Source organism: Oratosquilla oratoria, chromosome 33 (genome assembly GCF_046742065.1).
Source record: "Oratosquilla oratoria isolate Oo_2021 chromosome 33, ASM4674206v1, whole genome shotgun sequence".
Lineage (NCBI taxonomy): Eukaryota > Metazoa > Arthropoda > Malacostraca > Stomatopoda > Squillidae > Oratosquilla > Oratosquilla oratoria.
Window position 1 is genome coordinate 22,315,965 of NC_134809.1, and position 27,500 is coordinate 22,343,464.

General features: G+C 39.7%; 1 protein-coding gene across 3 annotated transcripts in view; it reads left to right on the forward strand.

Moving 5' to 3' along the window:
• The window catches only part of LOC143017795 (potassium voltage-gated channel subfamily KQT member 1-like), a 393,659-nt gene that overhangs the window by 255,110 nt on the left and 111,049 nt on the right, over positions 1–27,500 (forward strand). For all 3 annotated transcript variants that reach the window (XM_076172687.1, XM_076172686.1, XM_076172685.1), the window contains exons 6-7: positions 12,314–12,424; positions 13,745–13,929. In XM_076172687.1, the coding sequence (XP_076028802.1) occupies positions 12,314–12,424; positions 13,745–13,929 (296 nt within the window). The remainder of the gene's footprint in view (positions 1–12,313; positions 12,425–13,744; positions 13,930–27,500) is intronic.

A 27,500-nucleotide genomic window follows, 5' to 3' on the forward strand; every position in this document is an offset into this window, starting at 1 on the left:
ATGTATGTGTTTGTGTGTGTATGTGTGTGTGCGCGTACGTGTGTACGTGTGTGTGTGTCTGTGTGTGTGTGTATGTGCGTACGTGTGTACGTGTGTACGTGTGTGCGTATGTGTGTGTGTGTGTGTGTGTGTGTGTGTGTGTGTGTGTGTGTGTGTGTGTGTGTGTGTGTGTGTGTGTGTGTGTATGTGATATGCGTAAATACTCGTAAAGTACGAGTACTATTAATGCGAGTGAACATACGTCTGAATGGTTTGTGTGCGTATAAAAACATGACGTGACGAAACAATCACTACCAAATAAAGATGGGTTTGGATGTGATCGTATTTATGTGTATTGAATATACATATGCTGAATGTATCGCTATGGTACTTAACATTTTCAGAGTTTTTTTTTTTTTTTTTTTTAATTCAACTTCTACCTTCCTTTATTTTATTTTTTCATTTTTTATCTATTATTATTATCATTATTATTATTTTTTTTTGCTCCTATTGTCCTCGCCTTTTCCTCCCAGTCCGTCTATTATAGCCCTACTTCTCATTCACTCGTTCGCACACAAAAAATATTTTTTTTTATAAATATATGAATAGATAAAAAAAATAGAAATTATAAAATTAAAAAAGAAAATAAATAAATAAATTATGCCTACTATCTTTCATGTCCATTACACCCTCCTTCAAACTTTTCCTTGCAACTTCTATGAATTCCTTTTAAGGTGAGGCATTGTCTTCAATGAGAGAAATCTTGGTTATCGGCGACAAGTCGTCGTCATCGTCATCATCATAGTCATGGTCCTCATCGTCATTATCATTATCGTCATCTTCATCATCATGGTCATCGTCATCGTCATTATCGTCATCATCACTATCACCATCATCATCATCATGGTCATCGTCATCGCCATCACCATCGTTATCATCATTATTGTCATCATCATTGTCATCGTTATTATCATCATCATGGTCATGGTCATCATCATGGTCATGGTCATCATCATGGTCATCGTCATCACCATCGTTATCATCATTATTGTCATCATCATGGTCATGGTCATCATCATGGTCATGGTCATCATCATGGTCATGGTCATCATCATGGTCATCGTCATCATGGTCATCGTCATCGCCATTGTCATTATCATTGTCACCGTCATTATCATCATCATGGTCATTGTCAACATCATCATTATTATGGTCATCATCATCATCATCATCATGGTCATCATCATCATGGTCATCATCATCATGGTCATCATCATCATGGTCTTCGTCATCACCACCATCATCATCATGGTCATCGTCATCGCCATACCATCACCATGGTCATCGTCATCATCATCACCATTCTTCTTTATCCTTTCCTTCCTTTTCCTCCACCTCGCCCCCCCCCCCCTCCTGGTCTCTCATCCCCCTTTTCCAACAAATAATCATTTCGACTTTTGAAACTTTTCCTTCGCAATTCAGAGCCCCAGCAAATCTTTTTCCATTTCCTTCAACCAACTCAAAAAAAAAAAAAAAAAAAAAAAAAAAATCCATAACTGTTTCCCCAATGAAGCTGACACGCCAAAGAATCTTGTAATATTAGTCAATTGTAAAATTTCGTCTCTCAAGGTGGAGCTTATGCCTGAAAGATGAACTTCAGTAAATCCTCGAAACACGCCAACATTCTAAACTCAATGTGGAGATCCAGACAAGCGAGACTGACAATCTCTCGACCAGGCTCGGTATTTCTATTTGTCAGTTCACAATAGGACGAGAAGGGAAGCAGTCTCCGGTTATTAGTTTTCTTTGTGTTAAATGGTAGACGAAATGCAGCTGAAGCTGATAGAGTTCTTCGGTGGACGAAGTGTCAGTTCATCTAGAGCAGTGGTTCTTAACCTGTGGGGAATTCCCCACTGGTGGGGAATGGCGGAGTTGCCAAGTGGGGAATGACCGGTCGGACAGAAGAACCACTGTCTTTCTTTTTTTTTTTTATCGATGTGTTTTTGTTTCTTTTTGTTTGTTTCCGGTGTTATAAATGTCAACACTGCATGGGTTAAAATCGAATTTGTCAAAGACCGATGCTGTGGTGGGAAATAGAGAGTTGGCTCACTAAAAAGTGGGGAATTGGAGAAAAAAGGTTGGGAAACACTGATCTAGAGTGTGCCTCTATACCAGCGTTTCCCGACCAGGGTTCCCTGGAACCCTAAGGTTCCGCAAAAGGTCCCTAAGGGTTCCGCGAGAACAAGTGAGATAAGCTAATGCACTTTTGATTTTTTATTTAATTTCATATACGTAATATATTTAAACACGCACGACATATTCTTGGTTATTGTAATAATGTAATATAGACATCATCCTATCTAACCTATTATTACGATGAAAATAAAATGAGAAAGATATGGTATATGTTTTTTCTTTCTTTTTTTTTTCTTTTGCGCAGGGGTTCTTTGAGACATGCAATTTATTTTAAAGGTTATGCAAGGGTAGAAAGGTTGAGAAACGCTGATCTAGAGTGTGCCTCTTGATGAAAGTAAAGGGGTTGACAAGTAATAACTAAAAATGTATATATATACAAAATAAAATAAGAAATAAATAATATAATAAAAAAAGACCGGTAGAATGTCGATTCTCTCTAAGGTCAATCTTGCAAAACTACCAATTCCATGTATTTTTCATTGGTCCCACCCACCCACTCCCCGCCCAGGAGAGTTGGAGCAACAATCCGCAGGGCAGCAATACTGAAATTATTTCAGCCCCGTATCGTATCACTAGGTGGTACGCAAAGATTATACGATACGTGGAAATGCAACAAGTGTGGACGCGGCTTTAGAGGGTGAAGAGGCTTCTGTCAGATCTTAGACAGGTTGGGGCTCTCCAGCCGTTGGGTTAAGTCTATGACATTTATAATGAATCTCTTGCTAGTGATGACGTTTTTTTATTTATTATTATTATTATTGTTATTATCATTATTATTATTATCATTATTATTATTATCATTACTAATATCATTATTATTATCATTATTAATATCAATATTAATTATTCATTATTAATATTATTCTTAGTATTTTCGTTAGTGTTTTGATTGATTGATTTATGGAATTTTTGGCTCGAAGGCCAAGCGTTAGTGTTTTGTAGCTATATATGTCAAGTGTATTGAATGAATTTCGTGTTTCATTTAAGAAAATACAAAAACCTTCCCCTTTCACAACCGCTGCGGAAATGTCTGGATGACGTTGGCAACTTGGGTTTTGTTTGGCCAATAACGCCCTTAACTGGGCTACCTGGCCTAGCCTAGCCTAACCCCCTTTTGGGTCTACCTGCCTAGCCTAACCTTCTAGCCGGGCTCTCTACCTAGTTTATCTATCGGACCCAAGCTAGGATAACAGACTTAATCTATTTGATGAATCCTAACCCTAAACTAATAAAGTTCCTATACGATTTTCGGCCCTACAGTACTACATAACCTAATATGCAAAAAATGTCTAGGAAACAATTTACCACTTACCTCATGATGTAGATAAACTTGCTAAGCAGGATGGACGATGAAGAAACTTCTTGTTCTTGGGGAAAAACACTTTTAAAACAGTAACTGTGTCACACGAAAATCACACTAGAAAACCGTAGTCCTACTAGGAACACTTTAAAACACCAATTTTCTTCGGCACACAATTAAATTAGATAATATCAACGAGCACCCACACTCAACAAAAGCCAACTGAGAAATTAACGGCCGTCCTTTCGATTTCGTTCTCGTTTGAAAAGAATAAAAAGAACGTCATTGGCTGGAATCGGTAAACGTTTGAAAACAATTACGTGATTGGCTGAAGCGATGGCGTACTACCTGAAGTATCCGCAAGAGGTCGCGCATGAGTAAGTTTTAAACAAGACAATAATGGCCGTATTGCCAAACCCAAATATATGTTCTTTAATTATACAAAAAAAAAAATTATGACATGCGAATGTTTGTATTTTTCTATATGTATATATGTATAAGAACATAAGAAATAAAGGAGACTGCAAAAGACCATAAGGCCTACACTAGGCAGCTCCGTATCCATCACCACCTGTCGTCCCCATCCATAAAGTTGTCTAATCGTTTTTTAAAACAACTGATAGTTTCAGCGCTTACTACGTGGTTACTAAGTTTATTCCATTCATCGACCACCCTATTTGTAAACCAATTCTTGCCTATTTCCTTCTTAAATCTAAATTTGTCCAGTTTATACCCATTACTGCGAGTCCTGCCCTGTTGTTTTATTATGATGACCTTGTTTGCATCACCCTTGTTATAGCCTTTGATCCACTTGAACACTTCTATTAGATCACCCCGCACTCTGCGTCTTTCCAGAGAGTGTAAGTTTAGGTGCCTAAGCCTCTCTTCGTAAGGCAAATTTCCGAGTCCTTGTATCATTTTGGTCATTCTTCTCTGTACTGATTCTAGTGAATTTATGTCCATTTTGTAGGACGGAGACCAAAACTGTACCGCATAGTCAAGGATGGGTCTAACTATCGCTAGATAGAGTTTAATAATTACCTCTGCACTTCTATTTGTTACCGTCCTAGCAATGAAGCCTAATGTACTGTTTGCTTTATTTCTGGCGCTAATGCACTGCTTCCTGGTTTTAAGGTCCGGACTCACCAGAACTCCCAAGTCCCTCTCGCACTCAGATTTTTCTAAAAACGTGTCATCTAAGTTGTATCTATTTTCGGGGTTGTGTAGCCCTACGTTTAACACGCTACACTTAGAGATATTGAAGTTCATTTGCCATTTCACCGACCATGTTAACAGTTTATTAAGATCATCCTGCAGAATCTGGGCGTCTTCTCCTGACCTAATTAGGCGTCCTATTTTAGTGTCGTCCGCAAACTTACTAACATCACTATTTAACCCATCGTCTAAGTCGTTTATATACATAATGAACAATAAGGGACCCAAAACCGAGCCCTGGGGGACCCCGCTAGTAACATTGCCCCACCTAGATTTTATTCCATTTATGGTGACCCGCTGTTTTCTGTTACTAATCCAAGCTCGTGTATGCATATATGTATGTATGTATGTGTATGTATGTATGTATGTATGTATGTATGTATGTATGTATATATGTATGTACGTATGTATGCATATATGTATGTATGTGTATGTATGTATGTATGCATGTATGTATGTATGCATGCATGTATGTATGTATGTGTATGTATGTATGTATGTATGTATGTATCTATGTATGTATGTAGGTATATATGTATGTATGTATGTATGTAGGTATATATGTATGTATGTATGTATGTATGTATGTATGAGTGTGTGTATGTATGTATATATGCATGTATATATGCATGTATATGTATGTATGTATGCATGTATGTATGTACGTATGTATGTATGTATGTACGTATGTATGTATGTATGTATGTATGTATGTATATGTGTGTGTATGTATACATTACGTATACATATGATCACACGAACAAGTGACTCCTAAGTTCAGGTGTCATATCCTGAGGTGACAGATGTTCAGGTTCCAGTGGTTAAGTTAGGCGACTGGAAACAATAACTGACAGTTCATTTATATTTGGAGAAGAGTGGTACGTAACGTGTACTTAGAAGCAAATGCAATAAGGCATACAAGTACGAATTGTCGAATTGTGGACAGTTGTCGCTCTATTACCGTGAGGAACCGTGTTGTGAACAAATGTCGGGTCCTACAATACTCAAATTGGCCCAGCCAGGAAGAGTTACTAATAGTGATAACCACTCAGTCAATGTTGTTGTTTGTGTAAGCATTTGACCGAATCAAATTGAGAGAAATACACGAGTTCTATTATGGTCATGTGTGGCTATGAATGAAACTTTTCGAAATCTTACATTCAAAGAACTACGCGGAGTACGTGCACGCGCATGTGTGTGTGTGTGTGTGTGTGTGTGTGTGTGTATTCACTTGGTCTTTTGGATCATGTGTTGGACTCGTGATCGACAGCTATTTCCCTCCTGGAAGAGAGCTCAGAGCTCGTAGGTCCGATCTATGGGTAATGCTATGACCTTGCACACACACACACCCCCCAACTCCCCGCCCACGAGAGTTGGAGTAACACCCCTCAGCGCTGCGATACTGATGTTATTTCAGCCCCGGGCGAGGATCGAACCCGGACCTCCGTAGTGGCAGGCCAGAGCTCTAACCACAGCGTGTGTGTGTGTATGTGTGTGTGTGTGAGTGTGTGTGTGTGTGTGTGTGAGTGTGTGTGTGTGTGTGTGTGTGTTTGTGTGTGCGTGTGTTGCGTTTTGTTTGTTTGTCTGTTGTGTTTTGTGTATTTACCTAGTTGTATTTTACGGGAAGGGGAGCTATGCTCGTGGAGTCCCGTCTTCATATCTCATTTTATCTAGACTGTTTTTGCACACACCACTTTCTCATCTAACTTGTTCGCGCGCGCGCGCGCGTGTGTGTGTGTGTGTGTGTGTGTGTGTGTGTGTGTGTGTGTGTGTGTGTGTGTGTGTGTGTGTGTGTGTGTGTGTGTGTGTGATTCACCATAGTCTTGGATCACATGTTGGACTCGTGATCGACAGCTATTTCCCTCCCGGAAGAGAGCTCAGAGCTCGTATATGACCGATCTATGGATAATGTTCTGACCATACACGCACACACACACCCAACTCCCCGCCCACGAGAGTTGGAGTAACGACCCGCCACCGAGTCGGGTGTGTGTGTGTGTGTGTGTGTGTGTGTGTGTGTGTGTGTGTGTGTGTGTGAGAGAGAGAGAGAGAGAGAGAGAGAGAGAGAGAGAGAGAGAGAGAGAGAAGGGAGAGAGAGAACGAACCCTTCCACAGCAAAAACTTTAATGCTTTTTGTCCATTTTGCAAACGGTACGATTGTTGGAGCCAGAGCATTTCTTGCAACATTGTCTCCAATTCCAAGCGTCGTTTCGCATTGCTTTTGCTCTCGTTCTAGGAAGGAGCCCGATAATGCAATTACCCGTTATGTTCTACATTTTCCTTCTAAATTTGGGTGTTATCTTTATCATTTCACATTTAGCGAAGAAATTCCTGTATGTCTTGATTTTCAAATCCCATCTGCTGTGACGTCAGCGTGGTAATCATATTCCAGAGCTCAAACTTTTTCTGTGTAAAGACAATTTTCTCTAATGGGAAGTTCTGAAATTCGGAAATCCAAAAACGTTCTAGGCTTATGAACTTTTCGTTTTGGAAATCTGATATTTCCTGATTTCAGAGGTTTCCAGTAGAAAGATTGATCTACACATAAAGGAATTTGTGAAATGTAGGTCTAACAATAATGACATTCATATTAAAAAAATCTGAAGAACGTTCGAATTTTCTTTAATCTGATCACATAGGGCCGAGGTAAAGGCTTCAGTAGCAGCTAGGCACCCTTTGTTGTAGCTTCCAATACAGAATTTTTATTATCTATCCAGAATAAACAGTCTATTATGCTAATTGACAAAAGAAATAATGATTCTACGCCAGGCATTTATATGTGGTCGAGGCGGTCACCTTTCCCCTTAGTGTTCGGATAGCCACAACCAGCAAGCCGTTCCAGGTACTCGTTGGGATCGAAATCGGGACAACTTAGTTCCGAGACGAGAGCGAAACCAGTGAACAAGACGAGGTGAGGCTTAGACCAGAAGGCGCTGAACTGCTGGGAAGTTTTCAGTCACCATTACACGATGAATTTGAACACGGCACAATTGAACGTCTTTGGACGCCACTGAATGTGTTTTAAGATGAGCCCCGGGTCCATTTATTGCGAGACGGGTGTGACACTCACTGCGCCACGACGACATTACTCGAATCTTTGTCAATACATGTTTCCTGTTAGGTTTGTCAATATTTAGATTATGATTTTACAGTTTAGTTTTCTAGTTTTTCAGTAATTACTTTTGTAGCTTTGATAGGAAGGTGTCTCATCTGACTAGAAGTCTAAGAATCATTGTGATGATCCACTTATTTTGCTAAGAAATTATGCTCATTTGATCAATGTTCTGGAGTACGTAGTACAGTAGCGTCTTTTTTAGAGAGAGAGAGAGAGAGAGAGAGAGAGAGAGAGAGAGAGAGAGAGAGAGAGAGAGAGAGAGAGAGAGAGAGAGAGAGAGAGAGAGAGAGAGAGAGAGAGAGAGAGAGAGAGAGAGAGAGAGAGAGAGAGAGAGAGAGAGAGAGAGAGAAGGCTTCAGACGGCATGAAATGGTCTCTGGGACAGCAAGTCATGGTTCCTCCCGTACAACACGTTTGCTGTTCGCAAAATGGACTTCAATCCATTGAAGCCCTCTCGTACCGGCGGGCTCTTTTCCTCTCCTTCAATCTACCATCAGCCTTTTCATTCCTGTGGGTCCCTTCCCCCTCATGTGAACAGGTTGGCGACTTCGATGGATCCCTTTCAGTATTGTTTGGCACTTTTCTTGTCATCTGACTGCCGCTAACCAGTTTCGTTCATCCCTTTGGCACTCTTTCCTATATTATCAAAGGGATCAAATAGTTCGTCTCATAGCTCCCCGACAGCCAAATGTTATGACTCTCTACTCTTCAACATTTTATGACGTCATCTCTGCATGAGGAACGTAGAAGCGGGGGGCGTCAATAAAATGAAGCGACCTTGCTGTGGATATGCTGTGCCTTGCTATTTTGCTTCTGACCCAGGGCAGTGGGCGAGATACAGGGATGACCCGTCATCCAGGAGGAGCCAAGATAAGAGGGAGGGAGGGGGTGAGTGGGAGTGGAGTATGTGGGGATGGAATGGGTGGGAGTGGAGTGGATTCTATGCCTTTTTTTTTTTTGCTACCTCCATTGTAAGGGGAAAAAGCCGTTGTTATATGTATGTATGTATATGCAGAATCTACTAGGAAGAGGAAAAGCACACAGTGTCCGAGCGCTTTCGTGATGTATTCCTTGATAATGTGAATATATCACGAAAGCGCTCAGACTCCGTGTGTTTGTTCTCTCTCTAGTGGATTCTACATACTTGTGAATCACATGTGTCTTGTGAAATTACAAAAGGATTACAAAGGCAAAGCATGCCGACAGGAGACCTTTTGATCCATATCTAGGTCGGATGCAAAAAAAAAAAAAAAAAAAAAAAAAAAAAAAAAAAAAAAAATAAAAAAAAAATAAAAAAAATAAAAAATTAAAAAAAAATTAAAACTATAACAATGTAAATAACAATTAAAATACATAAATAAATGCATTGGTATAGTTGAATAACAAACAAACAGGTAAATAGTAAATGATAATAAATTGACATATAACTAATAATAAATGAAAATCAGACAGACAAATTATAACAAAACAAAAACAAATAATATAACATAAATTATAATAATTACAGCATCTTACTTAGGTATTTATCTAAATGATTCTTAAAGCTTCGAACTGAACTACATTGCACTACCTGTGCAGGAAGTTTATTCCATTCATTAACTACACGGTTGGCAAAGTTGTTTCTACCTACTTCCAAATTGAATCTATTTCCGGAGTTTGAGACCATTGTTTCTTGTCTGATTCTCATTCAATGTGAAAATTTGGTCACTTTTGATGTTGTCAATTCCCTTGTATGTATGAATCTCTATAATGTCTTTTTTTATACCAATGTAAACGCAACCTATGAACCCATAAATGCAAATACATCTACATAAAGCGCTAAATAATAACCTAGACGCCTTTTCCATAATCACCTTAAAGATAAGATTGATCATAATGCGACACATGGTAAAACAGATAAAGGAAGATATTTTATACAACATCTTGAACATCAAACCCTTTTGTTACTAAGGAACACCAGGGAGAGGAACCTGGAAGCCTCTGGAATAAAAGAAAAATCCCACTCGGCATGGAATGGTTGATTGAGATGAAATCTAACTCTTTTAGCTAACCAGGAAGTACCACGGAGATAAAGTAGAATGATGGAGCCCAGAAGAACAGACAAAAGTGACCCCTGGAACACTGAGATCCAATGGGACACACATCATACATCAGCTTCACGTTCCCCCGTTCACACGGCTTACTGGTACCGTTCACAACCGCTAATCCAGCGGTCCGATTTCGATTCCCGCCCAGGGCGGAAATTATTTCAGCAATGCTGCACTTTGAGCCGGCACTCCAATCCTCGTGGGCAATGAGTTGTGTGTGTGTGTGTGTGTGTGTGTGTGTGTGTGTGTGTGTGTGTGATTCACCATGGTCTTGGACCACGTGTTGGAGTCATGATCGACAGCTATTACCATCCCGGAAGAGTGCTTAGAGCTCATATACGACCGATCTATGGGTAATGCTATGACCTTACATGCACACACTCCTGCAACTCCCCGCCCACTAGAGCTGGAGTAACGACTCACAGCGATACTGAAATTGTTTCAGCCCTGGACGGGACTCAAACTCGTACCGCCATAGTGGCGGCCGCGAACGTTACCACCGCGCCGTCGAGTGTGTGTATGTGTGTGTGTGTAAGATCACAACATTACCCATAGATCGGGCATATATGAACTCTGAGCTCTCATCTGGGAGGGTAATAGCTGTCAATCACGACAAGACATTCTAAATCACAGTGCAGACGACTGTACCTTCTTTTCTTTATCCTTTGCTTAATAAAGATATGTAGGTCTTTTATTTGTTCTTTAATATTTTAAATGGGGTTAGGGAGAAAGGATATGATGGCCGAGTATCCTAGAACACGATGATAGGACTGAAATGATTGGTTTGATTCCTTAATTCCCTATCGACATCGCTGAGTAGGGAATTACTTCATTATAAAAAAAAAATCCTTAATCTTTCTTTGTTACGTAAAAATACATAATTTTCTAATAAGCACAAGTCCCATTAATGGTCTTTCGAAATCACGTTTTATTAGCACGGAAACAAAACGTAATACTAATGAGTTTTGAAAAATCGTCATAAAAACGCCTTCGAAAAAGAAAAATTAAGAAAATGTTTGAACTTGATCAAGCATACACGAGGCAATAAGAGCTAATTAAAACGCTGTGACACTGATTATAACGGGCAAATGGCTTGAGGAGAGAAATTAAGAAACAAAAGAAAGTGAAAGATAGCTGAAGTGTCCTTGACAGTGAAGCTGACACAGAAATGACAAGAAAACTGAAGGCATAATACGCATCAAAGAGAATAATAAAGTCATTATAAGCTTGGTCGGTTACAGAAAGTTGTGGATGGGGGAAAGGGAATTTTTAAAGAAAACGACCATATACTGAAGTCGGGCGACATGACGTCAGCGTATAAACAGGGAGAGAGAAAAGAATTTTCGCGTTGTATTACCGTAGCAGAATTCAATTAGTGTGGGAAAAAATCTAATATAGTAAAGTGGACAGGTTTTATATTCTCTAAGATGAGCTAAAGGTTTGACTTTTTCTTCGTTTCCTTCGAAAATAAGGAAAAATGTTTTATGCTCATGAATGTGTTACAAGAAGCCTACCTCTAACGCCATACTTTGATTAATATGATGATACTTTTACAAATGTAGTATAATGAAACGTATACACTAACATCCAAAGGGATTTATATATAAAAAAATAAATCCCAATGTTCAAACACACACTCAAACAAGTTCACGATCACACACACTTTTAGACTTCTTGGAATGTTATTCTTTAATGCATCCACATAATCACCCGAGTCTTTCTTGTGTGGTTCCTTAACCTGTGTCTTTGGTCCCTCGCCAAGTCACGCTTTGTGTCTTCCATGTCATTCTATTCTTTCGATCTTTTCCTTTAATTCCCTTGATTGTTCTTTACCTTCGTACCGGATCTTTTTGTGTCTGTGCTTGTGTCTGCATCTGTGTCTGTGTCTGTGTCTATCTCTTTTTGCCCGTTAGTTATAAGAAATGTTCCTCTTCAGTCTCCTGGCCTCCCCTGCTCCTCTATTTTGTAACCCCATGAACGATATCTATTCTCTCGAACCATTACGTGTCTGTGTCTGTGCGTTCGTGCCTGCCTTTATGCCTACTAAGCCAATGAAATACTCTTCCTCAGTCTCCTTTGATTTACCGCTCCACTACCAGCCTTATTCTCCAGGTCCTTCACTTGTTCCCTTGCTCCCGCAGCATAACTGTGTTCGTGTTTATGCCTATGCCCTTTGTCTTACCTACTAGATCCCTAAAAGTTACCTTTGTATTTCCCTAACCTACCCCTTCCTCTACCCCTACCCCTGCCCCTTCCATCCTTCACCTGTGTATTTGTGTCTACGTTTGTGTTTCTGTCTCTGTACGTCCCGGTTTGCCTGGTAGACACCTGAAATGGTCCTCGTTTGTCTCGCAACTTTCCCCCCCCCCCCTATCCCCCTGCCAATCCCTTCCTTGACTTGAATCTTCGTTTCCTTCGGCAGATCACGTTGTGTACTGTCGGGTATGGCGACGCGGTACCGAGGACGTGGCAAGGCAAGATGATAGCTTCGGGATGCGCTCTCCTCGGGATTTCGTTCTTCGCCCTTCCTGCTGTGAGTATCGAGGCTAAGCCTTCAGTCGTACAGCCCTTGCGGCCAGATTCTGAAGGCCTGTGTGAGTGGAACATAACTTTCTTTGATACCTTCCCCTTTCAGACACGTGGTCTGGCTAATACTAGACGGTTTTGTTCAGTTGAGGGGAGAACTTAAGACAATACAGGATCTCGGTTAAGTAAGACTCTGCTTTGGCAGCTGAATAGAATTGCCTGGTATTAGCCAGAGCGGAAATTAAAAAAAATAAATAAATAACCTGGCAGAGATTGTCATCTTTTTTGTGTCTTTACTTTTTTATTATTATGTGAAATTCACAAAATCTCTTTTTTCAAGGAGTCATATAGTTTTTTGTCCTTACTCTAAACCTGTGCCAAGAAATAATGTACAAACTATAAGTGTACAGTCTCTTCATCTCCATCAATACACAGTGTCATTGACCTGTTGCACTATCCTTATCAGCATGGTAACATACCTCATATATATTCTACATCTGATTCCGATAATCTTATTAAACTGAAAGACGGACACGGGATTGAAGGAACTCTTAAACGATCGAGACCCAATATTGGCTCGATGCACTTCCTTCACTGGATATGTTCGTCTAACATTAACGGGACCAAAAATCGATATAGGACGTCACTTTGTTAAGGAGGTAAGTATGTCAAGTGATCCCGGATGTGGTGGTCAAGTATTGTAGTTTAACGCTTTCGGCCCGAGGATTTAACCACTAATTGGTTGCCGTAAGGGTCAAGCCAAAGACATGTCAGGTAAGATCATCAGGATAAATGAGTTAGTTACGATTTAGAGACTTTGTTTGAGCAGGATCGTCTGACAACTGCACAAATAGAATCCATAAACAACTGAAGAATTAAGAATTCTATCGATCTGCAAGGTGTAATGGTAATCTGGTTTATCCCTCCTTGACTTCTTGAACGCGGTGACGTAATGTATAGACACAACTCCTTCAGGAAAGTCTTCGTGCCTTTTTTTTCTTAAAGAAAGTTCATACAATAGGAAGTACTCACTACTCTCCAAAGATTCTCCTCTTACGAAAGTAACATTCCCATTGGAGTTCACTCCTACAGGAGACTTTTCTTCAGGAAACACTCCTTCAGAAAAAAAAAATCCTTTTCGGGAAATACATCCTATTTTTCAGAAACCCCTTTTCATTCAAAATTCAAAAAACCAGCCCTCCCTCAAGGGTTGCGACCTTTCAAGAAGCAGAACCCTTTTCGGAAAACCCAAAACCCTTCACTTTGAACCGTCACCTTTAAATGACTAATCCTCCTCCTCCCAACGGGGTCTTCTGTCTCTCCACAGGGCATCCTTGGGTCTGGGTTCGCCCTCAAGGTGCAGCAGCAGCAACGTCAGAAGCACATGATACGGCGCCGTCAGCCGGCGGCGACTCTCATCCAGTGTCTGTGGAGGTGCTACGCGGCCGACGAACACTCGATGTCCGTGGCCACATGGAAGATCCACCAGGTGCCTCTGCCGTCGCCTCCCTCGTGAGTAGTGGTTTACACTCCACTGATCACTCGAGGTAGTGGTGAAGTGGAGTGGGAGTGGGGATGGGAGTGCGGGGTGGGGGTAGGTTGTTGTTACCTGGGATGTGAGGGGAAAAGGGGAAATTTAAGGGGAAGGGGATATTTGGTGAAAGGGGAAAGGATGTGTGTGGGAAGAGGAAGAATTGGAAAAAGTGGATGTGGGGAAGGGAAGGAAAGGGAAAGGGAGATCTGGTACCTGACGAAGGAGGAAAGGAAAGGACTGGGGAGTTGAGCAGGGTTAAAGACTTAAAAAAAAAAAAAAAAATAGGGAAATGAAGGTGGTTAAAGTGGAAGGGAAAGAGAAGAAGATTGGGAAGGGACTGATGACGGAAAAGAAAATATTCATCAAAGATAACGAAAAAGAAAAGTGACGAGAAGAGCCGGAACATGTTTAGAGAAGGGAAACGGAAGACGAGAATAGAGGAGACGGAGACGGAGTGGCTCAGAGAAGAGAGAAAGAAATTATTTAGAAAGTAAAAAGGACGAGGACGAAAAAGTGGGAGGTTGATGAGGGAAAGAGGCAGAAGAGATTGGGAAGATAAAGAATTACGAGAGGAAAGGAGGCGGTTCGTGAGTGATGATAAGAGGAAAGATATGAAAAGAGGGAAAGGAATTAATGAAAGAAGGGAAGAGTTTAAAACAGGAGATAGGAAGGCTGTGAAGGAATGATGAACATATTCAGTTGCTTCCATTTGTAAGTACTACACTGGCTTATATATATATATATATATATATATATATAACATATATATATATACATATATATATATATATATACGTATATATGTATACATATATATATATACATATATGTATATGTATATATATATATATATTTATATATATATATATATATATATATATATACATATATGTGTTGTGTGTTATTTTGACAAATGGAAATTAGCTCCACCACAAGGACTCGCTACGGCAAAGGTTCGAGTCCTTGCAGTGGAGTTTATTTCCATATATGTATATATACATATATATATACATATATATACATATATATATATATATGTATATATATATATATATATATATGTATATATGTATATGTATATGTATATGTATATATATATACTATTATTTACATGTCGATTTTTTCTCTCGATTATGTCAGGCAATTGTATTCAATTGAACGAAGAATTCAGGACCAAATGGGACTTGAATGGACCAAGGTCGATTGTCATCTGAATGAAATGATTTGACATTGACATCAGCATAATCGAAAATTCACATCACCGTATTGTAGGGAATCAACTTTCTCATTACAATTTGAATTTTATGTTTATATTATTCTGGCTGTCGGCTGGCTATTTCATTCAGTACAAGGAAACTCCTCCTCGGTCAAAGAGTTGATTGATAAATATGATAATATATAGTTTACCATAAAGTATAGCTACCATAACTACTTCCCGTTACCTAAATGATTCGCGTGATTCCATAATGTATCGAACACAAAGCAAAAAAAATCGTATTGCATTTTATTGTGTAGGATGTCTAGCTGGCTTAGTAATTCTAGTTACTTATGTACAGAAAACAATACATTCTCAACACTTTCACGCAACATTAAGTTCGTTCTAGCTGAGGGACCCTGTTTGAAGGAACACCCCAAACGATCGTGACCCCACTTTGCATCGACTGGTGCCATTTTCCTCCGATTGTTGGAGAAAATTTGCAGCCTGCAATTTTATGATATGCTGAAGGAAAATTATTTTCATCCAGCATATCAAATGACATTCTATGTAAATCGTTAAGAAAACAAAATGGCTTACCATAGTGATTTTAGAAGGACTTTACACGATCTAACGATCCATCGAACGCGGTTCGACAGACACGTGTTTAAAGTGATGTGTGAACGTGTGAACGGGGTATTTGGGGTTTGACCAACGTGTTCGACAACCAAATACCCCGTTCACATGATCACACATCACTTTCAACACGTGTCTGTCGAACCGCGTTCGACGAACCGTTAGACGGTGTAAAGCCCCTCTTACAGCCGAAAAAGTTCTGAAGGTGGGCGGTAGCCCCGATTAATTGGAGATCGAAGGAAAAATAGCCCAATTTGATAACGCCTTTAGAAAGAGCAAAGTACATCCAATCATAAAAGCTCCTGTGAATTCGTCAAGCAAAACGCCATTCTTTCTGGACGTCGAGTTTAAGTACGGCCTTGTAAATTACACACGAATATACACACAACAGACAGAGCCATGGAACTAGAATAAAACCTAGCCAGTGCACAGACAAGTGATCTGTTTTCCAGAGAGGCTGATGACTTGAACGACAGACCATATCCATACCACGAGCTCATACGTCACTATGTTGATGTACATAATCTGTACCGCAATCCATGACAATAAAATGATGATGATGATAATAATAATAATAGTAATGATAATAATAATAATAATAATAATAATAATAATAATAATAATAATAATAATAATAATAATCATCATAATAATAATGATAATAATAATAGTAATAATAATAATAATAATAATAATAATAATAATGATAATAATAATAATAATAATAATAATAATAATAATAATAATAATAATAATAATAATAATAATAGTGATGATAATTAATAATAATAATAATTAATGATAATAATGATTAATAATAATCATAATCAATAATGATAATAATTAATAATAATAATTATAATGATAATAATAATCATAACAAGAATAATAATAATAATAATAATGATAATAATAATAATAATAATAATAATAATAATAATAATGATAATAATAATAATAATGATAATAATAATAATAATAATAATAATAATAATAATAATAATAATAATAATAATAATAATAATAATAATAATAATAATAATAATAATAATAATAATAATAATAATAATAATAATAATAATAATAATAATAATAATAATAATCTTATTTGGCATTGAATCAATATACATGAAGTGCAGATAATAAAAAGAACACACAATTCGAAATAACAATTACAAATGCCGAGGATAACACAGTAAGATTATCAAAGAAACCCCAAACCCTGGGTTCTCATTTGCACACGCCTTCAATAAACCTCGATAGTCTCAGAAAGACTGAACAAATTCAGTTTTGTACAGCCTCACTCTGGCTCGAGAAAGGGACCTTCAGTAAAGGCGAAGGTGATTAATGACGTGATGTCTTTGCTTAGGTTGAATCACCTCAAACACTGCAAACAAAATACAGCCAGCTTGGCGGGGCTGAAAGAGGCTTAGCAGCAGGAAGAGAACGGGAAGGAGGGGAGAGAGGAAACGTGGGTAGTAAAGGATTCTGGGAGGGAGAAAAGAAAGGAGAGAGAAAGAAAGGAAGCGGAGGAGAGGGAAAGAGGAAGGGAGTGGACGGGAAAGATGGGAGGGAGGAAACGTGGGCAGTAAAGGACTCTGGGAAGGAGAAAAGGAAGGGGAGAGGAAGAAAGGGAGAGAAGGAGAGGGAGAGAGGAAGGGAGGGAGGGAAAGAGGGAGGAAGGGAGAGAGACTGAGAAAGAGAGAGAGAGATGGAAAGAGGGAGAGAGAGAGAGAGAGAGAGATAGAGAGAGAGAGAGAGAGAGAGAGAGAGAGAGAGAGAGAGAGAGAGAGAGAGAGAGAGAGAGAGAGAGAGAGAGAGAGAGAGAGAGAGACAGAGACAGACAGACAGACAGAAACAGAGACACAGACAGAGAGATAGAGAGGGCAGAGATGAAGAAAATGAGAAAAAAGAGAGGGAGAAAGGGAGATGTGAAAGGAGGAAGAGAGGAGGAAAGAGAGTGAAAGAGGGAGCGAAGGACAAATGGAGAGAACGATGAAAGGAAAGAAGGATGGAGAAAGGGAGAGAAAGGGAGAGGAAGGGAGAGGGAGTGAGGGAAAGCAACCCGTTTCATAATATTCACGATGATGAAATGCTGAAATTCATCATATCTTATTCAGCTTGTGGTCCGCCATCGTCGCACAGGAGTCAAGTTGGTTCCAACTATGTTCTTCACTATAATGAACCACATCAAAGATTTTCTCCTGGCTAGACGCCAGACGACTTCATTCAGGCTGGGGAACGTCACTTGCGTGAAAGGAATTGGGTAACGAGTCCTACTAGGCTTCTGTAACTGCAGTCTTGATCTGATGAAGGAATCTTTCGTAGTCCCTTTCCTTATTGTTAGTTCTTGTGTGTCATCGATATCAGCATCACAAGGCCAGTGCACTTGTCTATTATTATCAATAAAGTTTCTTGTATCACTGCCCTTGACAATATCCCAATATAATCAACATATTGACTATATTACATTACCAGTATCACTCGTAAGAACCGTGATTTCTTATGTAGCAATACTAACCTCACGTGATTAATGATATTGACGTAACCGTTAATACCCATTATCCAGGTATAAGCTATTCAGATATTTTTAATAACAACTGTTAGATATTCAGTTGCCAAGTCCTGTGTACATAAGGAAGTTCTCATACCAAAACCAATCCTTAAAGTTGTCTCAATATTTTCTTTACAAAAATTTCATTAGAGTGATTTATCTGATCAGTTTTGATATATCTGAAGCCAAATTCTACAGTGAAGTGGGAGATGGGAGGACAGTTCTTAGAGTTAAGATCACCTGGATCAATTAAGACTGAAGATCACCCGGGTCAATCGAGACCCACAAACAGTTCGAATCCTTCCACTCAGCTAAACAGAGCCTCCTGGCGTTATCCAAAACATAACCAAGAGAGTATAACTTCGTGACGAAACAGTTCACGCAAATAGACAGTCCCCTATACAGACAATTGAACTTGACCTTTGACCTCTGAAATGGAGCAAAAATAGAGGATATGGACGGACGCCATTTAAATAGACTCATGGTTGGCTGCCATTCTTGTAACGCGAGTCCGCGTGGAAGAGTATAAAAATATCCAGGTGGATAAATGGCAGGTACTCGACTGGATAAGTGACCAGCATCGTGTGGATAAAGCGCCCGTCTGGATATGAAAGGTCTACCCAGTCTAATGGTCTTTAAATGTATCTGGGATAGAAAATAATCCAGGGTTTACAAGGGGAGGATACACAAGAGGAAGGCAGGGAAGAGGAAGGGAGAAAAAGTGTGTGTGTGTGTGTGTGTGTGTGTGTGTGTGTGTGTGTGTGTGTATATTCACCTTGGTCATTCACCTTGGTCTTTGGATCACGTGTTGGACTCGTGATCGACAGCTATTTCCCTCCCGGAAGAGAGCTCAGAGCTCGTATGACCGATCTATGGGTAATGCTATGACCTTGCACACACACACACACACCCAACTCCCCGCCCACGAGAGTCAGAGTAACGATCCGAAGCGCAGCGATACCGAAATAATATCGGCCCTGGGCAGGATTCAAACCAGGTGCTGACCCTCCTCCGTGCTGACAGTCCAGTACTCTATCAACCGCGCCACCGAGTCGTGTGTGTGTGTATGTGTGTGTGTGTGTGTGTGTGTGTGTGTGTGTGTGTGTGTGTGTGTGTGTGTGTGTGTGTGTGTGTGTGTGTGTGTGTGTGTGTGTGTGTGTGTGTGTGTGAAGGAAAAGTGAAAAATTAATTAAGAGGAAGGAAAGGAAACCTAGGAAGGGAAGAGGAAAATCAGAAGTGCATGGGAAGGGGAAAAGGAATTGGACGGAAAAAGGGGAAGAGAAAGGGGAAAGGTGAAGGGGAAGGGAAAGGGAAGGCAAAAGGAAGGTAAATGTAAAAAAAAAAAGGGGGGAGAGGGAGGATGTATTTTTGTATTTCGTGTTTCCTTCAAGTCATGAAACCTATGATATTCTCGTCAGAGTGTAGGAAAACTGGGTGATGGAGCCATAGGTCTCCTATAAAATGCAAAAGAAAAGAATATAAGGGAAAAAGGAAGTAGAAAGGAGAGGAAAAGGGGAAAGGAGGAGAAAAGGAAAAAGAAAAAAAATGAGGAAAAGGAAGATGGAAAGGATGAGGAAAGGGAGTGGAAGAGAAAAAGAAATATAATTTTGTCGGCAGTAGTAACCAGCGCTTCTGTCCTTGAAGAAAGAGAAGTTATAGAAGTGGTAATTAATCGAGAGGTATAAGGATAGCAGAACGGAGGAATAGTGGAAGTTTAGTACACACCTAAACGATATAGTATTAAAAAATTCAATATAAATGTTTTTAATTATAATGCACCAACGATATAGTAATAAAAAATTAAATATAAATTTTGTTAATTATAATACACCAACGATATAGTAATAGAAAATTAAATATCAATTTTGTTAATTATAATACACAAACGATATAGTATTAGAAAATTAAATCTCAATTTTGTTAATTATAATACACCAACGATATAGTAATAGAAAATTAAATATCAATTTTGTTAATTATAATACACCAACGATATAGTATTAGAAAATTAAATCCCAATTTTGTTAATTATAATACACCAACAATATAGTAATAGAAAATTAAATACCAATTTTGTTAATTATAATACAGCAACGATATAGTATTAGAAAATTAAATATCAATTTTGTTAATTACAATACACAAAGGATATAGTATTAGAAAATTAAATATCAATTTTGTTAATTATAATACACCAACGACATAGTAATAGAAAATTAGATATCAATTTTGTTAGTTATAATACACCAACGATATAGAAGAGAAGGAAAAGGAAGGGAAGGAAAGGGAATAGAGGAGAAAGAAAAGTGACGCGATAAGAAGGGAAAGGAAGAGAAGCGATGGGAAGGGAAGAAAAGAGATAGGAAGGGAAGAGAAGATGAAGGAAGGGAAGGGAAGAGAAGGGAAGGGAAAGAGACGGGAATGGAGGGGAAATGGAAGGGAAGGGAATGGAAGGGAAGGGAAAGGAAGGAAAGGGAAGAGAAAGGAATGAAATGTAGAGGAAGATGGAAGTGGATGGTTAGAGAAGAAGAATTGAGATGAGGATGAGGGGACTCAGGAAAGGAAGGAGAGGCGAGGGAAAGGGAGGAAAAAGAAATAAAGTGAAGGGAAATGGAAGGAAAGTTAAGGAAGAAAAGGTAAGGAAATAATACAGAAAGGTAACTAAAGAGAATGGAAAGGAATAAAAGGGAAGGGAAGGGAAAGGAAGGGATAGGAAGGGAAGGAAAGAGAATGAGAGGGAATAGATGAGAAGGAAAAGGATGAGAAGGGAAGGGAAGGGAAGGTAAGGGAAGGGAAAGAAATGGAATTAAGGAAGTGGAGAGAATTGATGGATAGAATATTAGGAAATGGGAGGAAAAGAAACAAGGCTTCCGATTGAGGGAGAGAATGGAAGGGAAGGGTATAGAAATTGATTGAAAGGATGATAGAAGAAAAGAAAGAGAAAGGGAAGGAGGAAGGGGAGAAAAGAAGGAAAGGGGAATAGAAAGACAAGGAGGAAGGGCAGGAGGAAGGGAAGAAGGAAGGAAAGGAGGAAGGGAGGGTGAGAACTTTGTCTTCTGATGAAAGGTTTTGGCAAACATGAATCTGTCAATAAACGTTTCCTTTTCGTAAAAGGAAACGCATGGTTACGAGTCTGAGGATGCGATGTACAAGTCGAGCGATAACAAACTGAGTGACAGAAAATACGAAAAAAAATTAGTTCAGCATTAAAAATAAAAGCAAATTAAAAGACAAAACAAATACATTACAGGAAGGTTCACTGAATCCAGCAGAGTTCATCTGGTTCCAAATAGACACATAGAAATGGAATTTTGGGAGCTTTGGATGGGACCCATGTTACGAGGAACGAAAAAAAAAAAAAAAAAAAAAAAACAGACGCAGGGATCAGTAAGGTATTCTGGGATGAAAACTCGATCCTCAGGGGGACCTAGATGAAAGTCTGGAAACTTGTTGATTAAGAGGACGCAGGGACCAACAGTATAACGGGTGAACTCCATTGGACAGGGGGACTGCGTGTGTGCGTCAGTACGTGTGTGTGTGTGTGTGTGTGTGTGTGTGTGTGTGTGTGTTTTTGTGTGTGTGTGTTTGTGTGCGTGCGTGCGTGTGTGTTTATATATATATATACATGTGTGTGTGTGTGTGTGTGTGTGTGTGTGTGTGTGTGTGTGTGCGCGTGTGTGTGTGTGTGTGTGTATACGAGAGGTCCATTCAAAAAGTATCCGACCTTTGTCCATAAAAGAAAAAATAATTTACCATTCATTTATCTATTTTAGTGGTAGCTGACGGTCACCTTTACTGCGCATACGTTGAAATTTTGACAGCTGTAGTGCGAGCCAGTTCCCACCTGTGAAGGCTAGAATGCAAACATCCAGCACACGTTTGTCGGATTATCGTCCTTACACAACAAGTCGGAGCTCATCGAGTAGCGCTACTGCATTAAGTTCTGCCAGAAGCTTGGTGATACGCAAGTGCAAACTATCTAGAAGATTCAGCATGCCTTTAGCGATGAAACCATGGGAATAACATAGATAAAGTAGTGGTACAAACAACCGCTTCCAGCAAAGACAAACCTCAGTTGAGAGCAAGCCACGGTCTGGCAAGCCATCCACCAACAGAAACGAAGAATTCATTGCAAATATTCGTCGAATAACGTAGGACGGCCACCGTATAACAATCAACGAGATTGTCAAAGTAGTAGGAATAAGCACAGGATCAGTGCATACAATTCTAACAGAAGATGCGACGAGTGTCGGCGAAATTTGTTCCTAAGTTGCTGGTGGAACAGCAGAAACAACTCCGCTTGGAAACTGCACAAGACCTGCTTGACTGTGCATCATCACTGGTGATGAGACATGGGTGTATGGATACAACTTGGAAACAACATTTCAGTCAAGACCCAAAAAAAGCACGACAGGTATGCAGCAAGGTCAAGATGTTGACTTTTTTTCTTTCTTTTTTACTCCAGTGGAATACGCACCAACAGGACAAACAATTAATAAGGAGTACTATTTGGAGGTTATGCGACACTTTCTTGATGTTATGCGACGAAAACGACTGGATATGTGGTGTGCACGAAATTGACAACTTCACCATGACAATGCACTTGCTCATTCTGCCCACCTGATCCAAGCATACCTGTCCAAAAACAACACTCCACTTGCTCGACACCCTCCCTACTCTGCAAACATGGCGGCACCTTGTGACTTCTGGCTGTTCCCTAAGCTGAAAACAATCCTGAAAGGGAAGCGCTTTGGTTCGACAGAGAAAATTGTGAGAAAAACGACGACAGAGCTCTACACCATTCCAATTCCAGCATTCCAGAGATGTTACCAGCTGTTGCAGCACCTCTGGGAGAAGTGTGTGCACGCCCAAGGGAAGTACTTTGAAGATAATTAAATAGAATTTGTGAAATGTATATAATTCTTTTCTTTATAGACCAAGGTTGGATACTTTTTGAATGGAACAGTGGACAAGGTGCAGGGATGACCCGTCATCCAGGAGGTGCTAAGATAAGAGGGAGGGTGGAGGGGGTGTGGAGTGTATTTAGGGATGGATTGGGTGGGAATTATTTTTATGCCTTTTCCTTTTTGGCTACCTCCCTTGTAAGGGGGAAAAAGCCTTGGTATATGTATGTATATATATATATATATATATATATATATATATATATATATATATATATATATATATATATATGCGTGTGTGTGTGTGTGTGTGTGTGTATGATGTACCCCCGGTGACCCCATCCACGATACAATCTGGTCTTGAGGCTACCGTTCTTACATGTCGGTCAAACAAGCCAAAATAAGTACATACATGATCCAATCTGATCGGATCCAGCCAGATTATCTCTGGTGGCCTCAAGACCAGATCGAACCGTGGATGGGGTTCCTTAAGTGAGTATTATCTTCTGGCAATATCACCTGAACAGAAGGTGACGGGATTGTGGAAGAACAATAACAGATTTGTTTTAATTGACCTCATCCTATTCAACATTAACAAAGCTTGTGTCATGACCACTTTGTAAGCTTTTGGCCGGAAAACGCCAGACATCAAAAAAGAGGTGGTCGCAGGATCAAATAAGACAATCTATATAATATTTTCTAATAACTTGAGATCATAAATGCTATCCAAGGAGGAACCAGTTGTCCTACCTTTAGGGAAAAACGTTATATAGTTTCTAGTATGTTTCCCTAGAAAGATTTTTCACCATCTACTTTATCCCCGCGAGACTTGCCTAATCCAAATTAACTAACCCAATTTCACTTATTCAAGTTTAAGCAATATCATTTTCCTCATCCTGATATAATTCAAGTTTAACTTACGTAACCCTATCTCCTTCCTCTTCCCTCTTTTCGTCCCTTCCCTCTCCCCTCCTCCCTTCCCCTTTATTCCCCTTTCCTCCACTTTCTTCCCCTCCCCTCCCCTCCCCTTTCCTCTATTTCTCTACTCTCTCCACTCCTCCCTTCCCCTCCTTTCCCATCTCTTCCGCTCTCTTCCCCTCCTCTCTACTCCCCTCTCCCACTACTCTTTTTCCCTTCTCTTTCATCCACTCCCCTCAACTCCCCTCCCTACCCCTCCTTTCCCCTTCTCTTTCTTCTAATCTTCAGCCTTCCCTCCACTCTTTACCCCTCCACACCATTCCTCTCTCCTCATTCCTCTCTTTTCCCTTCATGCCATTCCCCTCTCCTCCTACCTCTTCCTACCACCTCATTCCTCCACTCCATTCCTCTCTCCTCACTCCCCTCCCTCTTCGTTCATACCATTTCCCTTACCTCATACGTCTTTCTACCTCCTCCTTCCTGCTCTCCTCCTCTCCTTCACTCCCTATCCCTTCCTATCCCATTTCCTTTCTATCCTTTCCTCTCCCTTATTTCGCTGCCACTCTATTCCCTCACCCCAGCCTGCTTCTCTCGCTCAAAATTATGTGATTATATCCTAATCATGGCCAAATTGAGCCAAAACGACCCTTCTCGAGAGGAGCCACCACGCGCATGCGCAGACCAAATCAGACCCCAAAAGCAAAAACCCTCTTGCGAAATTATCCTAACCCTCCCCCCCCCACACACACTCCCTAACACAAAATTAGTTTAGACTCCCCCTCCATACCCTCACCCACCACCACCACCATCGCGAAAAACCTACACACACTCCGTCAAAAAATACATATGTCCCACTTGTTATGAATAAAGTGATTTGGCAAAAAGGTACAAAATATCAAAAGATCCCGTGGGAAAGGGTTGAATAAAGCTTGATTCAACATATTTACTGAATAGAGAACCTCCCATCACTACCAGACGTAACCTGGATAAAAACATGAAAATTATAACAGCCCCATAAAACCAAGTTTCCCAATAGAACGCTAAGTGTGTCAAAATCAAGTATCCAAACATGAGTAATTTGAATATTTGTCGTCATCTGAGATGATGATGATGACGTATAACCCCAATTTGAGAAAATGTGTGTTTGTAATGTGCGTGCGTGCATACGTAAGGATATTTGCGTTTTAGCAGAATCAAGGCTTGTGTATCGACTGTGTGGGTTAAGTGGGTATGTCTATCATAGCAAATCTTTTTATTTGTTTGTGTGTATGTGTGTGTGTGTGTGTGTGTGTGTGTGTGTGTGTGTGTGTGTGTGTGTGTGTGTGTGTGTGTGTGTGTGTGTGTGTGTGTGTGTGTGTGTGAAAGAGAGAGAGAGAGAGAGAGAGAGAGAGAGAGAGAGAGAGAGAGAGAGAGAGAGAGAGAGAGAGAGAGAGAGAGAGAGAGAGAGAGAGAGAGAGAGAGAGATTCACAACGGGCTTTGGATCACGTTTTGGGTACGTGATCGACAGCTATCATCCTCCCATATGAAAGCTCATATATGAACCTATCACACACACACACACACACACACACACACACACACACACACACACACACACACACACACACACACACACACACACACACACACACACACACAGACACACACACAGACACACACACACACACACACACACAGACACACACACACACACACACACACACACACACACACACACACACACACACACACACACACACACACACACACACACACACACACACACACACACACACACACACACACACACACACACACACATACACACACACCTCGAGTCGTTACTCCAACTCTCGTGGGCTGGGAGTTGGGGGTGTGTGTGGGTGTAAGGTCACAGCATTACCCATAGATCGGTCACACGAGCTCTGAGCGCTCTTCCGAGAGGGAAATAGCTGTCGATCACGAGTCCAATACGTGATCCAAAGACCAAGTGAATACACACACACACAAATCCTTGCCCACCAGAGTTGTAATGCCGGCCCATATAGCGCGCGCGCGCGTGTGTGTGTGTGTGTGTGTGTGTGTGTGTGTGTGTGTGTGTGTGTGTGTGTGTGTGTGTGTGTGTGTGTGTGTGTGTGTGTGTGTGTGAGAGAGAGAGGGAGAGAGAGAGAGAGAGAGAGAGAGAGAGAGAGAGAGAGAGAGAGAGAGAGAGAGAGAGAGAGAGAGAGAGAGAGAGAGAGAGAGAGACAGACAGACAGACAGACAGATAGAGAGAGAGAGAGAGAGAGAGAGAGAGAGAGAGAGAGAGAGAGATAGAGAGAGAGAGATAGAGAGAGAGAGATTGAAAGAGATAAAGAGAAAGAGGGAAAGTGCTACGGGTGGGGAATGGGGTTGAATGAAAGACGAATAAATTCTGTGTTCGCTTATATTCTTTGGCACACAGACTTTGGCCTGTTTGACGCAAAAAAAAAAAAAAAAATCATTTATTTATTTATTATTATTATCATTATTATCATTATTATTATTATTATTATTATTATTATTATTATTATTATTATTATTATTATTATTATTATTATTATTATTATTATTATTATTATTATTATTATTATTATTATTATTATTATTATTATTATTATTATTATTATCATTTTATTTATTTATTATTTTTTTTTTTTTGCCAAGCCCAAACAATTTTATTCAGCAAATTTGTTACGTGAACTGAGGAAAATAAAGGTCTAGATTGATCTAGTCCCTTTTTTTGTTTCTAGATGAATAGAATCGTCTAGCGTTATCTAAAGCAAATAGATAGAACATCCTAGATAGAGTGGACTGGCTCGATTGTAGGTCAGAGAAGTTTTCCATCTCGGTTAGTGGTTGAAAGGTGAAAAATAGGTTAAACTGAATAAGGAAAATAGGTAAATAGTATATAAACAAATTTACGAGTAAATAAGTAATATGTGAACGAACTAATATATGACTCTATCCATATCGTTTATATCTTTAACAAGACGCACGTACAGTCAACTTAGTGTTGTTCATATCTTCAAAACATTTCGTTCATGAAGTTGGACTATTGTCTCTCTTGGCTGAACCTTTTTGAAACAGGGGACAAGACTTCTTGTCACGACTGGACAAAAAATTTAACACAAAAATGTTGCATTTTCATGGGATATCCGTCATATACTGAAATGCTGGTTGTGTTGGTTAATGTATACGATATTTTTTTTCCTTTGTTTTTAATAAAGTGAATAAGAAATGTTTCAGGAAAGCTGTGAAGATGAAATAAGATTTACACAGGAAACGGTTGGGAATCGGTGAAGGTCTTACTTTTTGCATTTTAGCGTAATTATCTCTTAATA